Source organism: Panthera uncia, chromosome A2, assembly GCF_023721935.1.
Source record: "Panthera uncia isolate 11264 chromosome A2, Puncia_PCG_1.0, whole genome shotgun sequence".
NCBI lineage: Eukaryota > Metazoa > Chordata > Mammalia > Carnivora > Felidae > Panthera > Panthera uncia.
In genome coordinates, this window is record NC_064816.1 from 70618462 (window position 1) to 70645602 (window position 27141).

The window sequence follows — 27141 nt, forward strand, 5'->3', positions numbered from 1 at the left end:
CTAATACTTTTAATGAGCTAAGACATGCCTTAACTATATATGATGAACACAATTTTTTCACATGCCCCTTCCCCCTTACTTTTCTATCTTCACTCCCACTTTCTTCCTGATATTTTCCAAGAAAAATAACTCTGAAACTTCTGTATTGTAACACTGCTGCAAAGAAACAATAATTTTTTTTCCCCAACTAAGGTCATCTTACCTGTTTTTACTACACATGTAAATTTAGAAGTCCTAAAAGTACCTGTATCTTAACACATCCCAAAGGAAATGTATCATCTTTTGCCACACACTTGCTTCCTGTTTCCTGTCTCAGGAATGTATGGTAGACACTGCTAGCTGTCTTCCAAAATCTGTTCTTCTTTTCTTCAATGGTAGCTGCCCACCTATAGGCCACTGCCTACCCTCACTGTAGTTGGGTGTGTGTAATCACAGCACCATGTTCTCACTAAAAGAACATGATCATAAACGATAAGCACCATTCTAGGTCTGGCTCATAACATCCCTCTCTCCTTTTTTCTAGCTTCTGGTTAACAGAGGTGGTGTCAGCCTTGGAAGTCATGTGAAGAAGATGGCAGATCTTCCAACTTGGATCCCTCAATGACTATATGAAATAGTCACTACTTGATCTAATGAGATGGTTAAATACTCTTCGTTGTCCACTGAGGTAAGCAATATCCATTCCTGATCATTAAGTGAGAAACACATACAAACTTCATACTCTTTAAGCCACTGAATTTCCAGGTTCTTTTTGATGTAAAAGCTTAGCTTACCCTAACAAACCATTTATTCAGTTTCTTAAGCAGAAATCTACAGTAGAGGTACAGACAGGGATGTGTCTAAATAAACATATTCAGGGGCACCTGGGTGGCTCAGTCGATTAAGCGGCCGACTTCGGCTCAGGTCATGATCTCGCAGTCCATGAGTTCGAGCCCTACGTCAAGCTCTGTGCTGACAGCTCAGACCTGGAGCCTGTTTCAGATTCTGTGTCTCCCTCTCTCTCTCTGACACCACCGCCCCCCCCGCCCTGTTCATGCTCTGTCTCTCCCTGTCTCAAAAATAAATAAAACGTTAAAAAAAAAAAATTTAAAAATAAATAAATAATAAACATATTCAACTATCAAGTTTTAACAATTTTATATCTTATGATATAATTCATCTGTTTTGCCAACATCTATGCCCATTCCCAAGTTCTAGCCATAATCATCCTACCCAGGTTTACTGCAACAGCTCTCTGACTGCCCTTGCTTCCAGACTTCCTTTCCAAATAGTCAAAGGGACAACACAAAACGTCAATATGTTATACCTTTAACACACACACATTCTCTTCCTCCTAGAGAATATGCACATAAGGCCTATAAAAATCTTTATTACTAGGGTGCCTAGGTGGCTCAGTTGGTTAGGTGGCCGACTTCGGCTAAGGTCATGATCTCACGATTCACGAGGTCGAGTCCCATGTCGGGCTCTGTGCTGACAGCCCAGAGCCTGGAGCCTGCTTCCAATTCTGCGTTTCCGTCTCTCTCTGCCCTTCATGCTCTGTCTCTCAAAAATAAAAAAAACATTAAAAAAAAAATATTTACTACTTGGTTCTTGTTTCAAGCACACTGAACCATCAGTTCCTGAGAAGGCTGAGCAAATGTTCATTTTCTAGAGCTAGGAGATAAGCCAGGGAGAGAGCAGAGCTAGCAAGAAAACTTTTAAGATGGTGGTGCTATAATTATGTTTTAAATGTCTGTGCTAAACATTTTTTAAATAAACATTTTAAATAAGCTTTTCAATAAACTAGTTTTAAATGTTTAGAAGTTAATATTGACAAAAGACAAAATGATTGTTTAAAAGTTAAGAAAAAACTTACATGATTTATTCAAGTATTCTGCAAAACAGGTGTCCCACCTCACTTTCTACCTTAGTGTCTAATAAGAAGGAAGCAAATATTGAGAAAGTATGCAGACAGACTTTTAATCATAAAAGCAAATACCAAGATAGATGGAGTTGGCAAATAAGGCCAATTTCAAATTACCTAATTCACTAATTTAAACGACATTTATTTATTTATTTATGAGATGATAATATGATATTTATTTATTGATAATAAATGATATAAATATATAATAAATAAATGAAATAAAAAATGATAATAAATGAAATAAAAAATGATAATAAATAAAAATGATAATAAATGATATTTATTTATTTATTATGAGCGCAAGCACATGAACAAGTGAACAAGCAGGGGAGGGCAGAGGGACAGGGAGAGAGAGAATTTCAAGCAGCCTCCAGGCTCAGCACAAAGCCCGACTTGGCGCTCGATCTCACAACTGTGAGAACACGACCTAAACCAAAATCAAAAGTCTAATGCTTTTGATTATATACTGTGAATATATGTGTATATGTGTACATATGTATGTATGTATGAGTGTATGTGTATATATGTATACATACATATATAAAACATAAAGTACTATGCACAAATGCTAGTTAAGTTTGTTCCTTCTTTATATATATATATATATTTTTTAAGTTTATTTATTTATGTTGAGAGAGTGAGCAAGTACACAAGCAGGGGAAGGGCAGAGAAAGAGGGAGAGAGAGAACCCCAGCAGCCTCCACACTGTCAGCGAGGAGCCCAATGTGGAGCCCGAACTCATGAAGTGTGAGATAATGACTTGAGCCTAAATCAAGAGTTGGACCTTAACCAACTGAGCAACCCAAGGGGTCCCTGTTCCTTCTTTATAAACAAGTATTTACTGACACTCTGAGCTAGGTACTGCACTAAGCACCAAGAGATGGCTGGACCAAAGAGCCAACCAACCAAGTAGTTGTTTAAAGCCTTGAAGTCTGGTGGTAATATCGATATAAATTACAATAATATACTTTAAGTACTACATAAAATAATGAAAAATGTACTCTGGATACATAAAGGAAAATGTGACCAATAATGACTGTAGGATTCAGGGTAAATTTTTCAAAAAAAACAAACGTCAGACTCAGATAATGGAAAGTATAATTCCATACAAAGGAAACAACTTATGTAGACTCACAAAGGCATTCAAGAGCTTAACCTGTTTAAGGGAACTACCAAGAGTTGACATTGCTATTATCTGGGGGGCAGGGGACAGCAGTTGGTAAGAATGGCAGAAGGAAAAGAATGTTAGGGAAACAGCCCAGAGGCAGGAAAACCAATACAATTCTACTTACAGTGGTCTATAGGAGACATATCTATATGTGAGAGTGACTGATACCTTCAACTAAAATGGGGAATAAAGGAAAAGAGCAAACTTTTTTTCTGGAAATACGAAGACAGGTTTTGTACAGTATGTTTAATTTAAAGCACCTACACCACCTAGGTGGAGTTGTGCAGTTATGTCCAGTACAGGTTTAGAGATCAAATGAAAGATCAAGAGAAAGAAAGAGAAATTTGTAAATCTTCAGCATTGAGGGAATACATTTACCCTACATGAAGAGGGGGAACACCATACTCCAGATAATTAAACTGCCTTTCCCATTTTATATGCTCAAAAATGTAAGCTACTCCATTAGGGCCAAAGGAAGTACAATTTAATCTGGATCATATGGTTAGGTTAGTAATCTAAATGAGATTTCCATTCCTAAAGCTTGTTTAGCCACATTTTTTATTGTTATTAATACGTTATTAGCCATCTTTTTATTACTATGGTCCTAATATTGGCCCAGGATCTCCCAGAAGTACTCTGTATTATCTGTAGTCCCCAGAGCTCCCTGCACTAATCTCTATCAGGAGGGTCCTCCAGATCAGAATGCTGGTCTCTTGGATCAGAATTAATCAAGCAGTTAGTGTGAATGTGTTTTACACTTCAGGGCATAAAAAACATAAAAGTTTAAAATATGGTCTCTGTCTTTAAGATGACTACAATTCTAGCTTGACTGAAAAGGCAAGAACACAAGTAATATGTCCTGAATATAAATTCATCTAGTCCTTGGACAAGCTGCAAGAGGTAATACTTTCTCCCTTTCCCACTGATACTTAGCTTTGGAAAAATTTAATTTTGCTTTTAATGGCAATTTTATGAAAAGCCACTAGATGGTGATATTACCTTTAAAAATGTTTAAGAAACTTTTATTTTGATTACACTAACTCTTAGAACCATAAAAGATAGGTTTTTCAATATACTTTAAATAAGGATTTTAGAGATTTTAAATCTTTCATCTTGGGGCACCTGGGTGGCCCAGCCGATTAAGCGTCTGGGTGTTAGTTTTGGCTCAGGTCATGATCTCACAGTTTGTGAGTTCGAGGCACAGGTCAGGCTCTGTGCTGACAGCGTGAAGCCTGCTTGGGATTTTCTCTCTCTCTCTCTCTCTCTCTCTCTCTCTCTCTCTGCCCCTCCCCTGCTCACTTGCACGCGTGCGTTCTGTCTCTCTCTAAATAAACTTAAAAAAATTTTATAAAACAAAATCTTTCATCTTAAAGTTGTGAATAATGAAATAGAGAGAGATTAAGTGACCTGCCCAAGATTAACTTCTTAAAGAAATGGAAATGCCAGGACTAGAACCAAAGTTTTCCTGATGCACATATTTATTCATATGGGACAGTCACATAAAGAGAAAAAGATATCCCATCATTTGGGAAAGCAATGGAGCAATGACTTGGTAAAATAAAAACTCAGAAGTGGGTATATTACCATGGCTAAAAGTTTCAGGAAAAGTTGAACTTAAAATAGCTACTGAAAAAAATGAATGGGTGTAAAGAAATGGGCAAAACCCTCTGTTCTCAAGTTCTATATTTCCCAAAATGAGAAAAGGATTTTTCAAGTTTAAAGGAATCATTTTCACCCTAATTTTAACTCAGTGGTTCTTTCTTCTGTAGCACACGTGACAGAGGAGATCCACAATGGTCACATCACCTCCCATGTTCAATTCCTAAGTACTAGAGAGAACTCCATCCAGTTCTCCAAATTCAAAAAAGATATCGGAAACCAAGTGAGTGAGAATGTAGTTGAAGCTATTAGTGGTAAGATGAAATGTGCTCAATTTCTGAACAAAAAAACCTTGCAATAATTTCTTGAACACTTCAGTTATTCTATCTGTAATAGCTAGTTACTTAGAAAACACTTCAAAGTGATTTAACATTTGGATGAGTGTTATTACTGTAAAGCCTTACTTTTATTCCTGCTTATAATAACAAAGAAGTATGAATGAAATATCATGGTATGTTTATTTTTAAAAATATCTAGAAAAGTTGGAACAATAGTAAATCTGCTAAAGGCAGTATGTTAGAAACTGGTAGGTTATTAAAATTTACTATAACAATATATATATTTTAAAGTCATTCCATTAAAATTAAGCCTACTCTGATCTTAAATTAAAATTATTCAAATCTGAAAAAGAAAAGTTGTAAGGGAGTACATAAGCCCCTGAAAAACTTTGCTTACAAAACAAAATAATACACCAAAAGGTTTTATCTTACGAAAATTGGGTAAGCAGAAACATTTACTACACATTACCTGAAGATGCAAATTTTAAACTTCCTACCTTTCTAAGCTCAAAATTCCTGTATCAATTCAGTACAGCAATGGGGACCCCCGCTCAGTGAACACACCACGCCCTTGGCACTCCCCTGAAACCCAACACTCCATTTAAAAAAAATTTTTTTTAACGTTTATTTATTTTTTAGAGAGAGAGAGAGAGAGAGAGAAAGAGAGAGAGAATGTGAGCAGGGGAGGGGCAGAGAGAGAGAGGGAGACACAGAATCTGAAGCAGGCTCCAGGCTCTGAGCTGTCAGCACAGAGCCCGATGCAGGGGTTGAACGCATGAGCAGCTGTGAGATCATGACCTTAACTGAGGTCAGATACTTAACCGACTGAGCCACCCAGGCACCCCCCAACACTCCATTTTTAAAAGGTAAAATAAATTAGAAAATGTATTTTGATAGGTAAAACTTGACTTTACAGTCAGTTTTTCTGGAACATATCTATTCTAATGTGAATAAATATCAACATAAAATGAATTATACAGTGGAACTTTCTCACAATAGTTTGTTTAAATAAAAGATTCTAGGGGCGCCTGGGTGGCGCAGTCGGTTAAGCGTCCGACTTCAGCCAGGTCACGATCTCGCGGTCCGTGAGTTCGAGCCCCGCGTCAGGCTCTGGGCTGATGGCTCGGAGCCTGGAGCCTGTTTCCGATTCTGTGTCTCCCTCTCTCTGCCCCTCCCCCGTTCATGCTCTGTCTCTCTCTGTCCCAAAAATAAATAAAAAAACGTTGAAAAAAAATAAAAAATAAAAAATAAAAGATTCTAGTGAGTTTACAACAAACATATAACTATGTATAAAATTGAGGTTTTTTTTAAAAAAAGGAAGTCCAAATTAATAACTAAAACAAAATTTATGAGCTTAAACATACAGTATAAAAAGCATATACTATACTAAGATTTTTCACTAAACATGAAAATAAGACAAAAAATGGTAATTTAGCTGTTTCTCCATTTCTACTGAAACCTAACATGAAATCAAGAAGGGATTTACATTTAAGTTTGACAAAAACATATACCTGTATTAAGAAAGGATGATTGAAACTACAGTGAAATCTCAAATAACCAGCTAAGAGGACAGAATCTTTAATTAAATAGAACTTCCCCAGGGGTGCCTGGGTGGCGCAGTCGGTTAAGCGTCCGACTTCAGCTCAGGTCACGATCTCGCAGTCCGCGAGTTCGAGCCCCGCGTCGGGCTCTGGGCTGATGGCTCAGAGCCTGGAGCGCTTCCGATTCTGTGTCTCCCTCTCTCTCTGCCCCTCCCCCGTTCATGCTCTGTCTCTCTCTGTCTCAAAAATAAATAAACGTTAAAAAAAAAAAAATTAAAAAAAAAAAAAAAGAACTTCCCCATAAAGAATAGTCAACGAAATTTAGTTACTCAAAAAATATACTCCCAAGAGAAGTTTTGGATTAAGTGCATACTTGGCCAGTTTATTTTTTTCTTCAATTTCTACCAAGAGGCACTATTATAGGTGATAGAAAAAATAAAAAATTGAGAGTTGGAAACTGAACTACATATACTCTGGACTCTGCCAACAAATATTTTTTTATCTTTAACTCAACCCTTTCTAGGGCTCAGTTTTCTCAAATGCAAGATGAGGGTTACAGCTTTTAAGGCTTTAGAAAAGTTTCAAACTTAAAAAAAATAAATCCTACGACTCTTTCTTAAAATAAAATATTAATTAGAAGTATGGCAGGTAAAACAACAAAAGCCAAAAAGCTCTGCCTTTTTAAAGTAGGTCTGTAACAACTGGTCCATACCATAGTTTCTGAGGGATTTAATGAATTCTGATGGGTCCAAAACACACCATTTAAAAACCTCTCTACACTAAACAATGAAAATAATTTTCAGAATGACATAACAGACAATGCAAGATTCAAAAAGAAATAAATTTTCACTGTAAAAAATTCAAAGAGGATTTTTTTCAACCAACCAGAAACTGGCCAACATTCAGTGAAAGTACCTATTTCTGAGAATTCTAATTAACTTTTGTATCATGATTAAATTATAGTTGCACTAAAGAAATTACAGAATTGTCAAGCATAAAGTATTTCAGAATATATATCTGGAAATGAAGAAACAGTGTTGTTTGATAGGAAAGAAATTGACCAAACTAGAGATAGATTAAACCCAATTAATTCCATAGAATATTTATATAAAATCCACTACTTCACAAAAATAATTTTGAAATTCCATATTAGTTTTCTTCTTTTTTTAAGATTTTCTTTTTAAGTAATCTCTGTACCCAGTGTGGGCTTAAATTTACAACCCCGAGATCAAGAATCCCATGCTCCACCCACTGAGCCAGCCAGACTCCCACATATTAGTTCTAATGAGGCAAGTCCTATTTCACTACCACCAGGCCCAAAGGAGCCAAAATGGGATACACGTCCCAAGTGCAGCCAGGGAAGCTCCATACAGAGAAGAGTTATACAATGGAACTTTCTCACAATAGTTTAAATAAAAGGTTCCAGAGAGTTTACAACAAACATAACTATAGATAAAACTTGAGTTTTTAAAAAAAGGAATCCAAATTAATAACTAAAACAAAATTTGTGAGCTTAAACATGCAGTATAAAAAAAGCACATACTGTACTAATATTTTTCACTAAACACAAAAATCACCAACATCTTAATATCTGGATCTGCACTTAAGCTACATTTAAAATGACACATTTAAAAAAAAAAATTTATTTACCTCTAAAGTGCCAAAAAAGCAATTATTTTTAAATTGAGATAAATACATAAAATTTGTAATTAAAACAGTCAATCCAATATGGTATAAAATTATATTATTTCCTGTATTTAACAATGAAAAGTATAGTATATTTCCCTTTTCTTAAAAAAGTTTATTTCTTAAAAAAAAATAAACTATCAATAAGCTGTCCTTAAAACTGGTCTCTATTGTCTATAATACTCATTTGAAAATACTCTTACCTTTCTTCTGAGCTATACAATCGAGCAAGTCCAAAATCTGCAAGTTTTATTTGCCCTCTGGTGGAAGACAAAATGAACATAAACTATTAGCCTACTCTGAAATCATACATATTTGTACATATTCATAGATATCTAATACTATCATACACATTCATATTCTATTCCTAGGACTAATAAAAAATATACTTATATAAACTTTAACATTGATCACACAGCAGTACCCCAAGTCCTATAAGGAAAGGTAAACAGATAAACAAGTAAAAAAAAAAAAAAAAAAAAAAAAACAGTACTTTTCCTTTGACAATTTCAGCTACTATTATTCTAGTACCACCACCACAACTATTACTATTATTGTACTAGTATTAACAGTATTTTAGTATTAGTTAGTTCCTATTTAGAAAAGTACACTTCAATGAAAATAAAATGAGATTATTGTTGCTACTCAGTATTAAGACATATTACTTGTTCAAATCAAATCAGTAAAGCATGAGAATGAAATCGTATCATTTTAAATTTATGTTTAATTTTCCAATTCTTAGAGGGGCTAGGTACATAGAACCCTTTCTAGTAACTAAAATCAGAACCAGGCATATCTCACTTAAACTAACAAGGAGTACTACTTACAAAAGAATTATCAGAGCTCAGGTTATGCTGTCAGTAAAATGTTTAACATAAACTTTAAATATCTACTTGTGTGTGTGTATAAGTATATATGTGTGTGTGTGTCTGTGTATACACACTTCAAAAAAAGTTCACTTTAAAACTGTGATACTGGTGTAAAACAAATTCTAAATTAAAAAAAATTCTCAGAACTATTCTTAACCTAAGGCTGAAATCATTATTAATTATAAGAATATCCATTCACATTATCTGGAAGAATATCAAATAAGAAAATTGATTAAGTATTATTTTATGTACACTAAAAACTATTATCGGAAAATTAACCAAAGTGTATTTAACACATGTTCAGATGCAGTTCTGGCAGTAATAACACTGATTATGTTATAACAGCTTGAGCAATAAATTTTAAATCTTTTTAACAGAATCAAAGTATACATTATATAATACTCATTTGAAACACATATATCAAACACATATATCAGACTCATACCATACCTATTATTTAGAAGAATATTTGAACATTTAATATCTCTATGCAAAAAGTTCTTCTTATGACAATAATCCAGGCCTTCCATAAGCTGTCTCATAAATGACTTTATGTGATTTTCATTAAAATGAACCAAGCCTGATTCCAGTAGTCCCATCAGATCATGGTCCATATATTCAAACACCAGATAAAATGCACCTAAGAACAAGAATAGTTAACACATTAAAATTTTTATTCTTATAAGACTTTTCTATAGGCTCAAAATTAAAAAAAAAAAATGCTGTGAAGAAAATTATCTCTTGAAAAGAAGTCCTACTTTGTGACTTCAATAACATTCATCTTTCTCTCTGAATTTAAAATCAATAAAAACGTCCCAAGGAAACAGAAAACTGTTAAGATATGGAAATCAACCCTACAGTGCATAGCTTCTGGGCGTGATTAATGTAAAATAAATTAACTGTTTTATACACTGAACAAATTGTCTCTCAGCAGAAGCTGAATAAAATCAGTACAGTTCATCAAAGAAAATTTAAAAGTGTTAAAAGAATTGTATTTAATAAGAAAAGAATCTGAGCCCAGTTTGATTTTAGATGATTTCTATTAAGCCTTCAATAAACATATAATTTAATTCTGTTTGTACATCTCCAGAGCATTTGAAAGCACACAAATTACAACTTTATTTTATAAAACCAACTTAATCTTGCTACCAAAACCTAAAATAGCACATAGCACATACATAACAACTGTACTTATAAGAGATCCAAAAACCCTAACTGAAGCTTGTAGAAATTGAATCCAAAGCTGTATCTAAAAATATTCATGGAAAAGCTGACAAAATTCAATATATCTATCAAAGAAAATAAGCTATCAATATGCCAAAAAAGTCATCTGAAGAAAGTTAACAATCAGTTCCTAACTAAAAACAGAGCCAAGATCTTACTTATAGTAAACTTAAAAAAAGAATACTCTTAAAAGTTGGGGATGAAGGAGTGAACTTGTGATGAGCATCGGGTGTTCTATGTAAGTGCCGAGTCACTAAACTGTACACCGGAAACTAACGTTACACTCTATGTTAACTAACTGGAATGTAAATAAAAATTGAAAAACAAGTTTATGATGGTACCCTTCTCTCAAACCAACAACCAAGTCATATTTAGCAGTAAAATGCTTGGTGTTATAAATAAGAAAAAACATTAATTATTACTAACTGCTGTAGAAGTTAGTAAGGAAAATTAAAGACAATGTGTAAACACTGAAAGGAAGAAAAACAGAATTACTGGTAGATGACTATTTTCCTTGAAAATCCAATAGAATAAAAAGAGACTACCTAAGTTAGAGAAAATCATATACAAAAAGCAAAAGGTGCATTCATATATGCAAGTAACAACTTATTAGAAAATAAAATTTACACGACTCCACAGAAGAAACATTACTACAAATGACCAGGAAAATAAACTTTAACAATAACCATACAAATTCATTACGAAATACCAAACTATAAAATTCTGTACTATAAAATGGTTTCAATAAAAGAGCCAAGGATTTGTTTCTATTTCTCTTGCTAAGAAGATACTTAACTTCACAAAATAATGCTAAAATTCACCTTAAAGAAAACAAGAACCAAAGTACCAGCCAAAATGTTTCTGAAAATGAACATCTGCCCTACCAGAGATTTCATATAACCTGTAGGGACAGAGAAGTGTAATATAATATACACCAGAAAATAAAGCGTCAATATACATCTAATAATTATGAAAGCAAGCATTTGAAGTCAGTGAAGAAACAACAAGGTGAAGCTGGTATTGGAACAAATACCATAACCCCACAGGAAGATGGGTGAGTTACACCAAAGACAAAACACAACCCCATAAAAAAACCAACAGATTTCACTAAATAAAAATTTAGAATCATGTACATAAGTAAACAATATGAAAGGTAAAGGCAAGGGGTGCCTGGGTGGCTCAGTCGGTTAAGCGTCTGACTCTTGATTTCGGCTCAGGTCATGATCTCACAGTTCGTGGGATCAAGCCCCACTGAGAGCACAGAGCCTGCTTGGGAGTCTCTCTTTTCTTCTCTCTGCCCCTCCCCTGCTTGTGCACGTGTGCACTTTCTCTCTCTCTCAAAAATAAATAATAAATAAACTTTAAAATACAATTTAAAAAAGGGAGGTAAAGGCAAATGGCAAACTGGAGAAATATATTTGCTACAAAACAGATTAATATCCTTAATATAAAACAAAGTCCTACAAATTCCTTAATATAAAACAGTCTTACAAATCAGTACGTTAGAAGACCAATCCCACAATAGAAAATGATAAATAAAATGAACTGTCAATATGCAAAAGATGCTTATATCCAAACACACATTTCACTATCAATCAAAATATACAAAGCAATATACCACTCTTAACTGAAGGGTTACCTAAAGGGTTTTAACTAAAGGCATTTCAAAAGAAAGACAATAAATACACAGTATTAACAAAGGCTTCATGAGGTAAATAGACACTGTTATGTAGTATCAGTAAATTAGAAGATTCATAAAATATAAATAGGCAATATACACTAAAGCTTTAAAAATTACATACCCTTTTACAGAGCAAGTGCATTTATAGACATTCAGCAAAAGGAAATAAAGATTGCAAAGATTTAACTATAAGCATGTTCACTAAAAGCAATAGTGCAATAAAATACTTAAAGGCAAAACAATAGGCAAACAAAAAACAAACAAAAAACTGGCTTATTATGGTACATCTATACCATACCATGCGCTTTGAAAATTATTGTAGAGGTACAATATTGATGTGGAAACATATTAATGATGTTAAGATAAAGTAAGTAGATTATAAAATAGTATGCATTTGACAGATTAATCTTTGATGACATTAAATAACACAGTTAGAGAAAGTATTTAGAATGTGCATGGTGTTATACAGTTGCCACAAGCCACATGTGGCTATTCAACACTTGAAATCTGGCTAGACTGAATGTGCTGGAAGTATAAAATGTATAACAGATTTCCAAGACTTACTACAAACCAACAAAAAGAATATAAAATACTTTAATAATCTGTTATACCAATCACATTCTGAAATAATCTACTTGATACACTGGGTTAAATAAAAATATTATTTAAACAGACTGATTTTTTTTAAATGAGGCTAACAGATAATTTTAAATTAAAATATAACAGCTTGCATTCTATTTCTATTAGAATTGAATTACAGGTGTAAGAATTAAAACGAAAACTATCTCTCTATACAGATGAAATTATCTTTTGGTCCCTGCAAAAGACATAAACATTCAATGAGAATGTTTCAATGAGCCTTACATAGGTTCCCATACTTCTGCAAGTTTTCCCTTCAGGAAACCTACCAGGTTATCACATCGAAGATCACAAAAAAATTATACTGTGCTTCTAGCAAGGGGTGGGGGAAAACAGTCATGATCAAATACACTCAGAGCATTCTGTTCTTAACACAGCCTGCTCTCAAGAGAAATTATATTAACAGAGACTAACTGACTGGGGTTCCACAAGAGCCTTATCGATCTGGCAGAAAAAAAATAAAATCCCATCTCCACAACACTCTAGCCTTTCACTTAGAGGAAGGAAATACTCAACTGCAGCATCCTTTAGTATTCCTGCCTCACTTAAGGGGGAAAAATATAAGAAAACTGAGAAACACTTCTGAAGGACACAGCCCAAGGATACAGGCTTACTAAAAAACAGACCAAATCACAGAAGTACAGAATACTTTTCCTCCCCCCATAACTTACCACCGTATAAATAGGGCTTCTGTATAGTAACAAGGGAATACAACTTAAAGAACTGCACATCCCAGATATTATTTAAGAAGTCTCCAAGGAACCCAAAAGACAAGAGGGGAGAGCTTAGCCTCTGACACAGCTTCAGCAAACAAAAAGCACAGCCTAGCCACTAGGCAGATAAACATAAACCATACACTAAAAGCCAATTTACCTCAGTTACTTTTATCCAATACATTGTGCGTCTGGTTTTCAACTAAATATCATACAGCATTTTATAACACAATCTGAAGAGAAAATGCAAACATCAGAGTCACATTCAGATACAGCAGAAAAACTAGAATTATCACACAAGGAATTTTAAAAACTATAATTAATATTCTAAGGGCTCTAATGGGAAAAGTAGACAATAAGCAAGAACAAATGGGTATTGTAAGCAGAGAAATAGAAGTTCTAAAAGAGAATGAATAGGAAGTACTAAAAATCAAAAAACACTGTAACAAAAATGAAGAATGCCTTTGATGGGTAATCAATATATGGGACATGGCCAAGCAAAAAATCACTGAGCTTGAAGATATCAAAAGAAACTTCCAAAACTGAGCTGAAAAAAAAAAAAAAAAAATGCAGAACAATACAAAATACTCGAAAAATGTGGGACAATTACAAAAGGTGTTAACACACATGTAAAGAGAATACTAGGAACAGAAAAAAGAGAGGAAGGAAAACAAAAAATCTCAAGTAATAATGGCTGAAATCTCCCCCAAATTAATGATAAATCCAAACCACTGATCTAGGAAACTCAAAGAATACCCAGGAAGACAAATACAAAACATCAACATCTAGGTATATCACATTCAAACTACTGAGAATCAAAAAAAAAAAAAAAAGAAAGAAAGAAAAATCTTGAAAGAAGCCAGAGGGAGGGGGAAACTCACCTACAGAGTAGCAAAGATAAAAATTATATCAAATTTCTCCTCAGAAAGCAAAGGTACTGCTTAGAGAAAAATTACATCACTGAATGCATGTATTTGAAAAGACCTAAAATCAGTAACCTAAGCATCCATCTTTCTAGGAAACTAGAAAAAGGGCAAATTAAAGTCAAAGTAAGCAAAAGAGAAATAATAAAAATTAGAACAGAAATCAGTGAAATTAAAAGCTGATTCTTTGAAAAGATCAAATAAAATTAGTAAACCTCTAGCCAGGCTAATTAGGGGAAAAAAGAGAATATGTACAAATTACAAATCTCAGAAATGAAAGAGGAAACATCACTATTTCTCTCAAAAACATTTTAAAGACAGTAAAGGAATATATGAACAACTCTGCCCACAAATTTAATAATATAGATGAAATGAACCAATGCCTTGGAAGACACAATGTACCAAAACTCACAAAAGGAAAAATAATAGGCCTATATCTATTAAAGAAAATGAACTAATAATAACTTTCCAAGACCAAAAGCATCAGGCCCAGATGGGCTTACTGGTGCATTTTACCAAAAATTTTAAGAAGGACATGATATCAATTCTCTACAATCTCTTCCAGAAAATATAGGGAGACAGACTACTTCCTAACTCATTTTATAAGGCCAGCATTACTCTAATACCAAAACTAAAGTCACCACAAGAAAGAAAAACTACAGCCAATATCTCTCATGAACACATATGTAAGAATCCTCACCAAATATAAGCAAATCAAATCCAACAATGTATATATAAAAAATATACACCATGACCAAGTGGGATTTAGTTCAGGTATGAAAACCAGGTTCATCATTCAACAATTAGTCAGTGTAACCCATGACATCAAGGCTAACAACAAAAAAAAAATTATCTGATCATAGCAACAGATGTAGGAAAAAGCATCTGACAAAATCCAGCACTCATTCATGATTAAACAAAACAAAACAAACAAAACAAAACTCAGTAAACTTCCTCTACAAAAGTTTCTACAAAAACCTGCAGCTAACATCATTCTTAAATGGTGAGAGATCTCCCACTGATAGCAAGAATAAACCACGGATATCCCCTCTTACCACTTCTACTCATCGTACTGTAAGACCTAATTAATGCAGTGAGACAAGAAAAAGAAATAAACGGCATTATTAGAAAGAAAAAATAATATGTGCATTATTGTCTGTGTAGAAAATCCCAAAGAATACCAAAAAAAGTCCGGCAACTAATAAGCAATTGTAACAAGGTTGCAAGATACAAAATTGATGTACAAAGTTAACTGCTTTCTTATATACCAGCAGTGAACAACTGAATTCGAAATTAAAAACATTATACTATTCACGTTAAGAACAAAAATAATTAAATATTTAAGTTATAAATCTAACAAAATATGTACCAGAAAAACTACAAACCCTGATGAAAAAGCAAAAATCTAAATCAATGGAGACAGTCCATGTACATGGAGTGAAGACATAATATTGTAAAGATATTTCTTCCCAACCAGATCTATGCATTTATTGCAATCCTAATCAAAATCCTAACAAGTTATTTTATGAATATTGGCAAAATGATTCTAAAGTTCACACGGAGAGGCAAAATTCCTAGAAGAGCAACACAGTAGACGAAGAATCAAGTTAGAGGACTAACACTATCTAACCTCACTTACTATAAGCTACAATACTCAATACAATGTGGTATTTGCAAAAGAATAGGCAAGTAGACCAATGGAACGGAATAGCAGAATAGCCCAGAAATAGATCCTTAAAAAACAGTCAACTGATCTTCAGCAACAGAGCAAAGGCACCTCAATAGTGAAAGGACAGTCTTCAACAAATGCTGCTGGAATAAATAGGCACTGGCATGCATGCCAAAAAAGAAAAAAAAGAAAGAAAACCCACAAAAAACAACTGAAAGAATCTAGATACAGATACTACATGCTTCACAAAAATTAACTTAAAATGGATCATAGACCTAAGGGTAAAATGTAAAACTATAAAGCTCCTAGAAGATAACACAGGAGAATATCCAGGGGACCCTGAGTTTGACAAAGGCTTTTTGGATGCACCACCAAATTTACAATCTGTGAAAGAAGAAATGGTGTCAAGGAAAAAGAATTGGACTTCACTAAAATTAAAAACTTCAGGGGCGCCTGGGTGGCGCAGTCGGTTAAGCGTCCGACTTCAGCCAGGTCACGATCTCACAGTCCGTGAGTTCGAGCCCCGCGTCGGGCTCTGGGCTGATGGCTCAGAGCCTGGAGCCTGTTTCCGATTCTGTGTCTCCCTCTCTCTCTGTCCCTCCCCCGTTCATGCTCTGTCTCTCTCTGTCCCAAAAATAAATAAACGTTGAAAAAAAAAATTAAAAAAAAAAAAAAAAAAAAAAAAAAACAAAACTTCAGCTCTGTGGAAGACCCCCTTAGAAGAATGAAAAGGCAAGCCACAGACTGGAAGAAAATCTTAATAAATGTATCTGAGAAAGGACTGGTATACAGCCATGTACAAAAAATTGTTTAATTCAACACTAAGAAAACAAACAGCCCAATTAAAACATGGGCACAAGATCTGAACAGATACCTCACCAAGGAGAAAAAAAACCCAAAAAACCCCACATACAGGTGGCACATAAGCATATGGAAAGATTCTCAACATCATACTTCATTAAAGAAGAGCAAACTGAAGGCCACCTGGGTGGCTCAGGTATGATTTTGAGGTTTGTGAGTTCAAGCCACATGGGGCTCCCTGCTGTCAGCCTGTCAGCACAGAGCCCACCTTCAGATGCGCTGTCCTCCTCTCTCTGCCCCTCACCCACTTGTGCTTTCCCCCAAAATAAATAAATATAAAAAAGAATGGCAAACTGAAACAACAATGGGATACCATACACACCTACTAGAATGACAAAAATCCAAAACATTGACAACACCAAATGCTGGTGAGGCTATGAAACAGCAGACCTCTCATCATTTATTACTTAATGGAAACACAAAATGGTAAAGTCACTTCTGAAGACCGTTTGAAAGTTTCTCAGAAAACCAAATACATTCTTCCTATATGACCCAGTACTCATGCCCCTTGGTATTTAGCCAAAGAAGCTACAAACATATATCCAAACAGAAACCTGCATGTGAATGTTTACAGCAGCTTTATTCAAACCCAAGCATCCAAACCCAATAATCCAAACCCAGCATGTCCTTCAGTAGGTGAATGGATAAATGGGGTACATCCAGCCAGTGGAATATTAATTAGCACTAACAAGAAATGATGCATGAAAACCATGGAAATCCATGGAGCAAACTTAAGTGTATTATTTAAGTGAAAGGAACCAATCTGAAAAGGCTACATACTGTTATTTTTCCAATTATAATGACATTCTGGAAAATGTAAAACTAGGGAGATAGTAAGAAACAAACAGTATTTGCCAAAGAATTTAAATGTGGATATGAACAGGTGAATACAGGGGATTTTTAAGACAGTGTAAATACTCTGTCAGATTCTCTGTGTCTGGGGGACTTTCTGTGCCCCTGTCTCTCTTTCTCTGTGTTCTTATCAGTTTCTCTCAAACTCTACCAAACTGTTGGATTCTCTGTCTCTCTCTGCTTGACTGTCTCTCTGACTCTCTCTCTCTCTCTCTCTCTCAACATATATATTTAAATATATATTTCTAGGGGCACTTGGGTGGCTCAGTCGATTAAGCATCAGACTCATGATTTTGAGTCAGCTCATGATCTCACAGTTTGTGAGATTGAACCCCACGACAGGCTCTGTGCTGCCAGCACGGAGCCTACTTGGGATTCTCTCCCTTCCTTCTCCCTCCCTTGCATGTGCTCTCTCTCAAAATAAATAAACTTAAAAAATATACATTTCTATTATTTCTATTTCTATTTCTATTTCCATTCCAAGACACAAAGGTCTTGAAAGATATATAACAGGCTGTTAACCCTGGATTAGGAAAAAAGTATCAAGAAAAAACCAGGAAATTAATTTTTTTCTTTATATATATTTGCATTATTTCAAAGATTATGATAAACTAATTTTTACTTTTATACTCATTACAGAGGAACTCTTTCAAAAGAACATTAAAATAATAAAGAATTTATAGTTAAAAGTCCTTAAGATACAAGAGATTTTAAATTCAGTAAAAACTGATCACAATAAGCTCTACACTCACAGGCAAAAGCAATAAAATGCAAAACGGAGAACAAATAAATTGGGGGGAATAAATTATGTGTTACTTGCATTTCTGATTCCCTTCACTGAATAGACATTTGAATCATTACTGTTCATTGTAATTAGGCTGAGTCCTTAAATGTCAGCCCCACCAGAAGGTCAGGAACAACCCTTTATAAGGGGTAAAGTCAAGCATTTGAGGCCTAGGAATCACAAATTAACCTGAATTATATTTGGTGGAAACCCTCCAGTCAATCCCAGAACAATCCTGTGCTACTAGGACATTCTAAAACCACAGGATATTTTAAGATAGACCTCCCTAATCCACACCTACAAGAGTCAAAGTATACTGACCTGAACAAAAAAGTTGATTTATCAATCTCCTAAACATTCTTTGTTTTGGGTATAGAGTGAAACGGAGTTTTCAAAATCCTACACCAAGAGTCTAGTCTCCTCTACATCTCAGTGCTGGCCTTAAACTAAGAACCTATACTGTCACAAGGTGGCTGCTGCAACAACAGTTCCTTCTTGCTCTCAAGCTTACACCGCACAGGTGAGAGAACCTCACTCTATGCATGAAATCTTGGAATAAATCTCAACCTCATACACAAGAAGACCTTACTCTAACTGGCCAGTGATGTGCCCCTAAGGCGCTGCAAGTGGAGTGAGCTCTACTGCTAGACCAACCGAGAATAGATAAAAGGTGGATCCTCAAAAACAAAAAGTCCACAGCTGTTACAGGAAGTATATAGGAAATGGGGTAAATGGGCAGTAGGAGACTCCAAAACACATCAAATACAATTATCAACCTCAAAGTAGAGCCACTATCAAGCTATATTCTAGGACTATGCTCTCCATTCACAACGCATGAGTCACAATTGCCTTTGAAGCACCTGAAATGTGGCTAGACCCAATGAGATGAGATGTGCTATAGATTTTGAAGACTTAGTACAAAAACATGTAAAACATCTCAATAATTTTTAAATAATCATTACATGTTATAATTACGATTATATTTTGGGGTATTTTAAATAATATAAAATATTATTAAAAATAATTGGCAAGGATGGGATGCCCAGGTGGCTCAGTAATTAAGCATCTAACTTTGGCCCAGGTCATGATCTCATGGTTAATGAGTTCAAACCCTGCATTGGGCTCTGTGCTGACAACTCAGAGCCTAGAGCCTGGAGCCTGGAGCCTGCTTCAGATTCTGTGTCTCCCTCTCTCTCTGCCCCTCCCCTGCTTGCACTCTCCCTCACATTAAAAAAAAAAGATCATGATTAGCAAAGAGAAAATATTTTATTATATTATTAAAAACATGGCAAAAAGGTAGGGAAGGGGAGGAATACATCCAAAAAGTGAACAATAAATTCACTAGCACACTGACTTATGTGAAAATCAACTGTCCACTTAGTACTAATTCAAATATAGTATTTCACCCATGACCAAAATATATGGAAAGGTAAACTCACGCCTAACATAATTTATAAAAATGTGGTGTTTTAATGTTTATTTATTTATTTTGAGAGAGAGTGAGAGTGCAAGTGGTGGAGGGGCAGAGAGGGAGAATCCCAAGCAGACTCTACACTCAGCACGGAGCCTGACACGGGGCTCAATCTCACAAAACATGAGATCATGACCTGAGCCAAAGACGTCTTTTTTTTTTTTTATTGTTATTTATTTTTGAGAGAGAAAGAGAGTGAGCACAAGTGAGGGAGGGGCAGAGAGAGAGGGAGACACAGAACCTGAAGCAGGCTCCAAGCTCTGTGCTGTTGAACCCATGAACTGTGAGGTCATGTGAGCCGAAGTTGGATGCTTAACCGACTGAGCCACTCAGGCGCCCCAAAAGAAACAGATTTCTTAAATAAATAGACCAACCACTCTGTTGGAGATTGCCTTATTTTTGAACATGGAAGGTTACCATGCTGTTAACTAATTACCATAATAAACAATGCAAACAGAAAAAGCATTCTAGGGTGCCTGGGTGGCTCAGCTGGTTATCCAACTCTTGGTTTCAGCTCAGGTCATGATCTCACGGCTTCATGGGTTCGAGCCTCACATTAGGCTCTGCGCTGGCAGAACAGAGCCTCCATGGGATTCTCTTGGTCTCTCTCTCTGCCCCTCTCCCAATTGTGCTGTCTCTGTCTCAAAATAAATTAAAAAATCAAAAAAAATTAAAAAAAAGAAAAGAATGTGAAAGACCAATCTACTTTCAACTAGCCATTCTAAAAATCATCTAGTATATTAAGCCTAGATCCTGCCTGTTCAAGGCAAATACAGTAATACTGGAAGCAAACACAAGGTATAGGAATGGTGAATTTGAACCCAAAATTACAAGTTTCCACTTGTAAATTCTAATTTATATTATTTTTGAGATCACATATGTTTTGTAAATGTATCAATTATTTCAGAATTTTACCTTTGTGAGACATTTTTCAATAGAACAGTCAACAGAAGTATATGGCTTATTAGTACAGATATGACTAAGAGCTGCTGACATCAAGAGCCTAATAAGGTAGCACTGCAGATATTAAGTAAATAAAAATACTACAGTGCTGTAACTGACAAGCTTAAAATGCAGTGGTATCCTGATTAGGGAATCGAGAAGAAACATTTTAACATGGGTTTAAAATCAGGGCTAGGAGCAAGCAGGCTGACAGGGGCAAGGAGTATGCTCAGTTTGAGAAACCCTTGTGAAATGTCAATATGGAGACATCTAGTGAACAGTTGTAACTGTATGGAGCTCAGGTCTAGAAAATTTTTACAAGGTAACAGAATAGAGCCAATGATGGTAATAGCCTTAGCCAATGAGAGTATTTGAGAATTAAGAGAAGACCACCAAGGACTTAACACCAACATTTAAGTATCAGGCAAAGAAGGGGCCAATGATCAAGGCCATGAAGCCACAGTCAGAGAAGAAGAAAACAAATCTGACAAGAGCTTTTTCAGAAAAGGCAAGAAGACATTTAAGAAACAAGTCAACAGTAAATACTGCCCATATAAAGAAAAACTGAAAAATTACCACTGGTTTGGCAAGAGATCATTAATGACGTTATCTTAATAAAGTAGTAGGAAAATTCAGATGAATGTGTGATTGAAAAAGTGAGAAATACAGACAGCAATTGTTCATTACTCTTTCCAAATGTCTGGCAACAATGGAAAGGAACAAGAGTAATGGAGTCATAAGTAGACGCAAATCAGAGAAAGATTTTTGTTTTGTTCAGGACAGAAGAGATTTGAGTAGGTTTAGTCCTGAAAGTAAGGAGCCAGAAAAGAGGGAAGAGGACGAAATACAGAAGAGATAACACACAACCAAGATCCTAGGAACAAGAAGGACTCAGCCTTAAGCAGGAAGAAACATTACTTCAAAGAGCAAAATGGGTACAGAGTGAGGTGAGTGCATGGAAAGTCAGAAGTAGAGGCAGAGAATTCTCACCCTGTAAAAACAAAGTATAAGCTGCATTACAACTCTGTTTTCTCAAATTCAACATCAGAAATAATCAAGGAAGGAAAGTTAATGGACATGCTTTAACAGTTCTCACTGTAAAACTAAGGACTGCCAAAACTGCATTGTCTTTACTTAAGAAAACAAGGAAAAGAATCATAGTCTCAATATTTGGAATGTATATATTTTTAAGACATTTATATAAATTCAAAAACATTTCTGCCTGAAATCTGCAAGGAAAGAAAAAGAAAGTAAAAACATTTCTTCTTGTAGTCGTCTTTGCCTTTAATCCGTAATTGCTAGAAAACATGATGCTACATTAACCACTTAACATCAGCATCCCAAACCATACAGTATCACTGAGGATGGATGGGGACATTCCTAAACTCTCCTTTGACTCTGTATTCTGTCCAAGTTGGAGGAGAAAAAAGCAACTTCATTTCCCTATTCCCTTAAATCCTCCCCAGCCCAACCCCAATCCTCAGGTCTTACAATAGAATATCCAAGACAGCCAGTCTTATTCAATTAGAATGTTAAGCACCAAAAGGTAGAAAACTTGTCTATCAAATGTACTGCCTATACCTAGCACCTAGAACAATGTAAAGCATATAACAAGTACTCAACAAATACTTGTTAAGTAATTTCTTCGAAAAGTATCCAGACAATTTTATTTCGGCATTCAGTAAATACATTACCCAGAGTCACTTTCTCATCTCTGCATTTCCCACAGGCCAAAGAGGAAAATGTGTCTGGGGAAAAGGGTTTGGGTGTTAAGTACTGGCAGAGAAGGAAGAAAGCTATCCTCCTCTGCTTCTCATTGGTATTAGCGGCAGAAAACTTAACAACAGATATATGCACATTACACGAAGTTGTGACCAAGAGTGGCGGTCAGTAGCAAAAAGAGAAACAGATCAATTCCTGAAATGGCAGAAAGAGAGAGGTTTGATGACTGTGCCTGCCTGAAACCAAATACCTCAAATCCAGAGGTTTTTCTATCACAAAAAAAAGCCCAAAAGCTTCCAATTCTGAAAACCTGAGAGCTCCTGGCTTGTCACCTGAAGGTCTCCATTTCTCATTTCAGGCCTCCAAGGTCACTACCAGTGACAGTGAGTGGAGTTAGGAAACGTGCTCCCACCATGTGAAAGGTGAGCAGAAAAGAGGAGAAATCCATTGAATGCCACCACAGCTGAGAATGGCAGGAAACAGGTGTGTACTTGGCCTTAATATTTGTATTTCTAATGCATTTTCCCACAAAAATACTGTGATACATCAAAGTCAGATTTTCTACATCCTATTAAAATCAAACAAACTGAAATGTCCACTTGAAAAAGAGTATTTCTAGTCACTATTTTTCATATACCAGGTATTATGTGTATTTAAGAGTGGTTCTGATGTTTTTACATCTCATTTCCTTCTCTATTCCTCAGATTTTTTATGAGGATTAAACGAGTTAATATTTTAACTTGCTTTATTTTTTATTTTTTTTAATTTACATCCAAATTAGTTAGCATATAATGCAACAATGATTTCTGGAGTAGATTCTTTAGTGTCCTTTACCCATTTAGCCCATCCCCCCCACCCGCAACCCCTCCAACAACCTTCAGTTTGTTCTCCATATTTATGAGTCTCTTCTATTTTGTCCCCCTCCCGGTTTTTATATTTTTGTTTCCCTTCCCTTATGTCCATCTGTTTTGTCTCTTAGAGTCCTCACATGAGTGAAGTCATATGATGTTTGTCTTTTTCTGATTAATTTCACTTAGCATAATACCCTCCAGTTCTACCCACGTGGTTGCAAATGCAAGATTTCATTCTTTTTGATTGCCAAGTAATACTCCATTGTATATATATACCACATCTTCTTTATCCATTCATCCATTGATGGACATTTGGGCTCTTTCCATACTTTGGCTATGGTTGATAGTGCTGCTATAGACATGGGGGTGAATGTGTCCCTTCGAAACAGCACACCTGTATCCCTTGGATAAATGCCTAGTAGTGCAATTGCTGGATCATAAGGTAGTTCTATTTATGTTTTTTTGAGGAACCTCCATACTGTTTTTCCAGAGTGGCTGCACCACCCTGCATTCCCACCAACAATGCCAAAGAGATCCTCTTTCTCTGCATCCTCGCCAACACCTGTTGCTGCCTGAGTTGTTAATGTCAGCCATTCTGACAGGTGTGAGGTGGTATCTCATTGTGGTTTTGATCTGTATTTCCCTGATGATGAGTGATGTGGAGCATTTTTTCATGCGTCGGTTGGCCATCTGGAGGTCTTCTTTGAAGAAGTGTCTATTCATGTCTTTTGCCCATTTCTTCACTGGCTTGTTTTTTGGGTGTTGAGTTTGGTTAAGTTCTTTATAGATTTTGGATACTAACCCTTTACCTGATATGTCATTTACAAATATCTTCTTCCATTCTGTCAGTTGCCTTTTTAGTTTTGCTGATTATTTCCTTTGCTGTGCAGAAGCTTTTTATTTTGATGAGGTCCCAGTAGTTCATTTTTGCTTTTGTTTCCCTTGCCTCCAGACATGGTTTGAGTAAGAAGTTGCTGCGACCAAGATCAAAGAGGTTTTTCTCCTCAAGGATTTTGATGGCTTCCTGTCTTACATTGAGGTCTTTCATCAATTTTGAGTTTATTTTTATGTATGGTGTGTGGTCCAGGTTCATTTTTCTGCATGTTGCTGTCCGGTTTTCCCAGCACCACTTGCTGAAGAGACTGTCTTCATTCCATTGGATATTCTTTCCTGCTTTGTCAAAGATTAGTTGGCCATACGTTTGTGGGTCCATTTCTGGGTTCTCTATTTTGTTCTGTCTTGATGATTACAGCTTTGTAGTATAGTTTGAAGTGTGGGATTGTGATGCCTCCTGCTTTGGTTTTCTTTTTCAAGATTGCTTTGGCTATTCGGGGTCTTTTCTGGTTCCATACAAATTTTAGGATTATTTGTTCTAGCTCTGTGAGGAATGCTGTTGTAATTTTCATGTAGATTGCATTGAATATGTAGATTGCTTTGGGTAGTACTGACATTTTAACAATATTTGTTCTTCCTATCCAGGAGCATGGAATCTTTTTCCATTATTTTGTGTCTTCTTCAATTACTTTCATAAGCTTTCTATAAGTTTTGAGTTAATATTTGTAAATTGCTCAGGAAAGTGCCTGGCCCACAGCAAGCATTATTTTTTTTTAATTAAATAAAACACTACTTCATTTTTCAAATTTGTTAAATTAATTCTCTCATTAATTTCTAATTAATTTTCAAAAAAGTATTTTTGGCTCTACTTTTTTTTTGCTTTTTTTTGGCTTTACTTTTTTAGTGGGGTTTTCAAAATTCATTTTTTGATCACTTCAAAACGAATTATCCAGAATTCACAGTCAAAATTATCATTTCAAAAGACCAGCACATTAACTGCTCTTTGGGAATTTCAGATTAATTTATAACTTCATAATTTGTAACTTTTCAGTATGTTTAAAGTAACCTTATCTTCCAAAGTTGTCCTGTTTTTTAAAAATTTTACCTAAAGGGGAGCCCGGGTGGTTCAGTTTCCTGCTTGAGATTCTCTCTGCCTCTCTCTCTGCCCCTCTTCTGCTCACGCAAAATAAACAAACTTAAAAAGAAAAAAAAACCTTTAAAAAAAGTAAAACTTTATCTACAACCTATTTTACCCACAGCCATATTGTCACTCCCTTAAAAGTATATTTGTTACGTTTCAGCAATTTTTTTTCATTTATTTATTTCTGAGAGAGAGAGCACAAGTGGGGAGGGTGAGAGAGAGGAGGAGACAGAATCCGAAGCAGGCTCCAGGCTCTGAGCTGTCAGCACAGAGCCCGATGCGAGGCTCGAACTCACAAACTGTGAGATCATGACCTGAGCCAAAGTTGGATGGTTAACCAACTCAGCCACCCAGGATCCCCATGTTTAAGCAATTTTTATTTACCTTAATCATGTACCTTTATTTACACTTAATCATGAGTGCTCCATTAAACTGCCATCATTTAATGCAGCTTCTGCTGTAAGAGTTGGATGTACGGTGAGAAGTCTATGCAACCTCAATTACATTCTGGGACAAATACAATCACGTAACATTTTAGGGACAGCTGATGCCAGTCCAGTCTTCCTTATGCAACTCAATACGTTGGGGGAGAGTGAACAGCTTTAAAATGAAGATTAATAGTGTGTAGGGAATCCAAGTTGGCCAAGTGGCTGCTGCATAAATAACATGAGATGACAGGAGAATCTGAACTTTTTAAAAGTTTACTGGTTATATTAAATCTAGAACAAACTGTAAAATTCCAATTCACTTTCAGAAAACTCAGTTAAACCCAGAAACAAAGAACAAAAAAGCCGAGAAATGCAAAACGCATTCAATTGTTACCCCAAATATCTGTGATAATGGACAAATCTTATGATTACATAACATTTGCTAGAAAATCCAATTATATGCAAAAATGACCCCAAATCCCCAAATTAAAAGTCTGGTACCTAAAAACCCAAGAGTGAAATGAACATAAGCCCTAATGAACAAGCCCAGTAATAGGAGCCAACAGTCAGGAAATAATTACTACATTAACTAAAATAAAACACTTAAAGTCAGAACGTAAAAAGACAGTATCAATGCAACTTTCCATATCCTAAAATAAAAAGTCAGTAATTCCATTAACTTCATGACTCAGTATTTTGGCTGCCAATTCCCACCTGTCCTAGGGACACAGACTAACCGAAAAAGAAAAAGTCTGCATAACCTTTACTTGCATAACACAATACGTATTTCTCAATCTTCTTTTGTAATACTGTAGCATCTTCAGATTTCATGTAAAGCCAAGAATCAGTCTCTGCCCAAGTCAGCTATCTCCCTCCCTCCCAATAAGGTCCTGAGTACTGAAAGTGGTATTTTGCTTAGTTTGTTTTCTTTTCATCATATTCTAATTACAGTACATTCTATGTTAACTTAACAGCTTAACTTAACAGATGTGCAGGCACAGAAGATTTGGGCCTACTGAGGCACTGATGAGGGGCCCTAAGAGAGAAGCCTTCATGGACTTCAGAAATGCGTAGGAAGGAGCGTCTGGGTGGCTCAGTCAAGCATCCAACGTTGGCTTAGGTCATGATGCCGCGGTTCATGAGTTTGAGCCCTGTGTAGGGCTCTGTGCTGACAGCTCAGGCCTGGAGACTGCTTTAGATTCTGTGTCTCAGCCCTCACACTCTCTCTCTCAGAAAAGTAAATAAAAGGAAGGAAGGAAGGAAGGAAGGAAGGAAGGAAGGAAGGAAGGAAGGAAGGAA

General features: G+C 35.6%; 1 protein-coding gene and 1 long non-coding RNA gene across 2 annotated transcripts in view; one reads left to right on the top strand and one right to left on the bottom strand.

The window, feature by feature from the left end:
* Nucleotides 1-27141, bottom strand: part of CDK13 (cyclin dependent kinase 13) — a 118708-nt gene that overhangs the window by 33617 nt on the left and 57950 nt on the right. The window contains 2 exon segments of the mRNA XM_049642756.1: nt 8442-8498; nt 9558-9747. Coding sequence (XP_049498713.1) covers nt 8442-8498; nt 9558-9747 — 247 coding nt within the window.
* Nucleotides 528-27059, top strand: LOC125930753 (uncharacterized). The gene is made up of 3 exons (XR_007460235.1): nt 528-667; nt 22947-23071; nt 26817-27059. It is a non-coding gene; the product is annotated as an uncharacterized LOC125930753 (long non-coding RNA).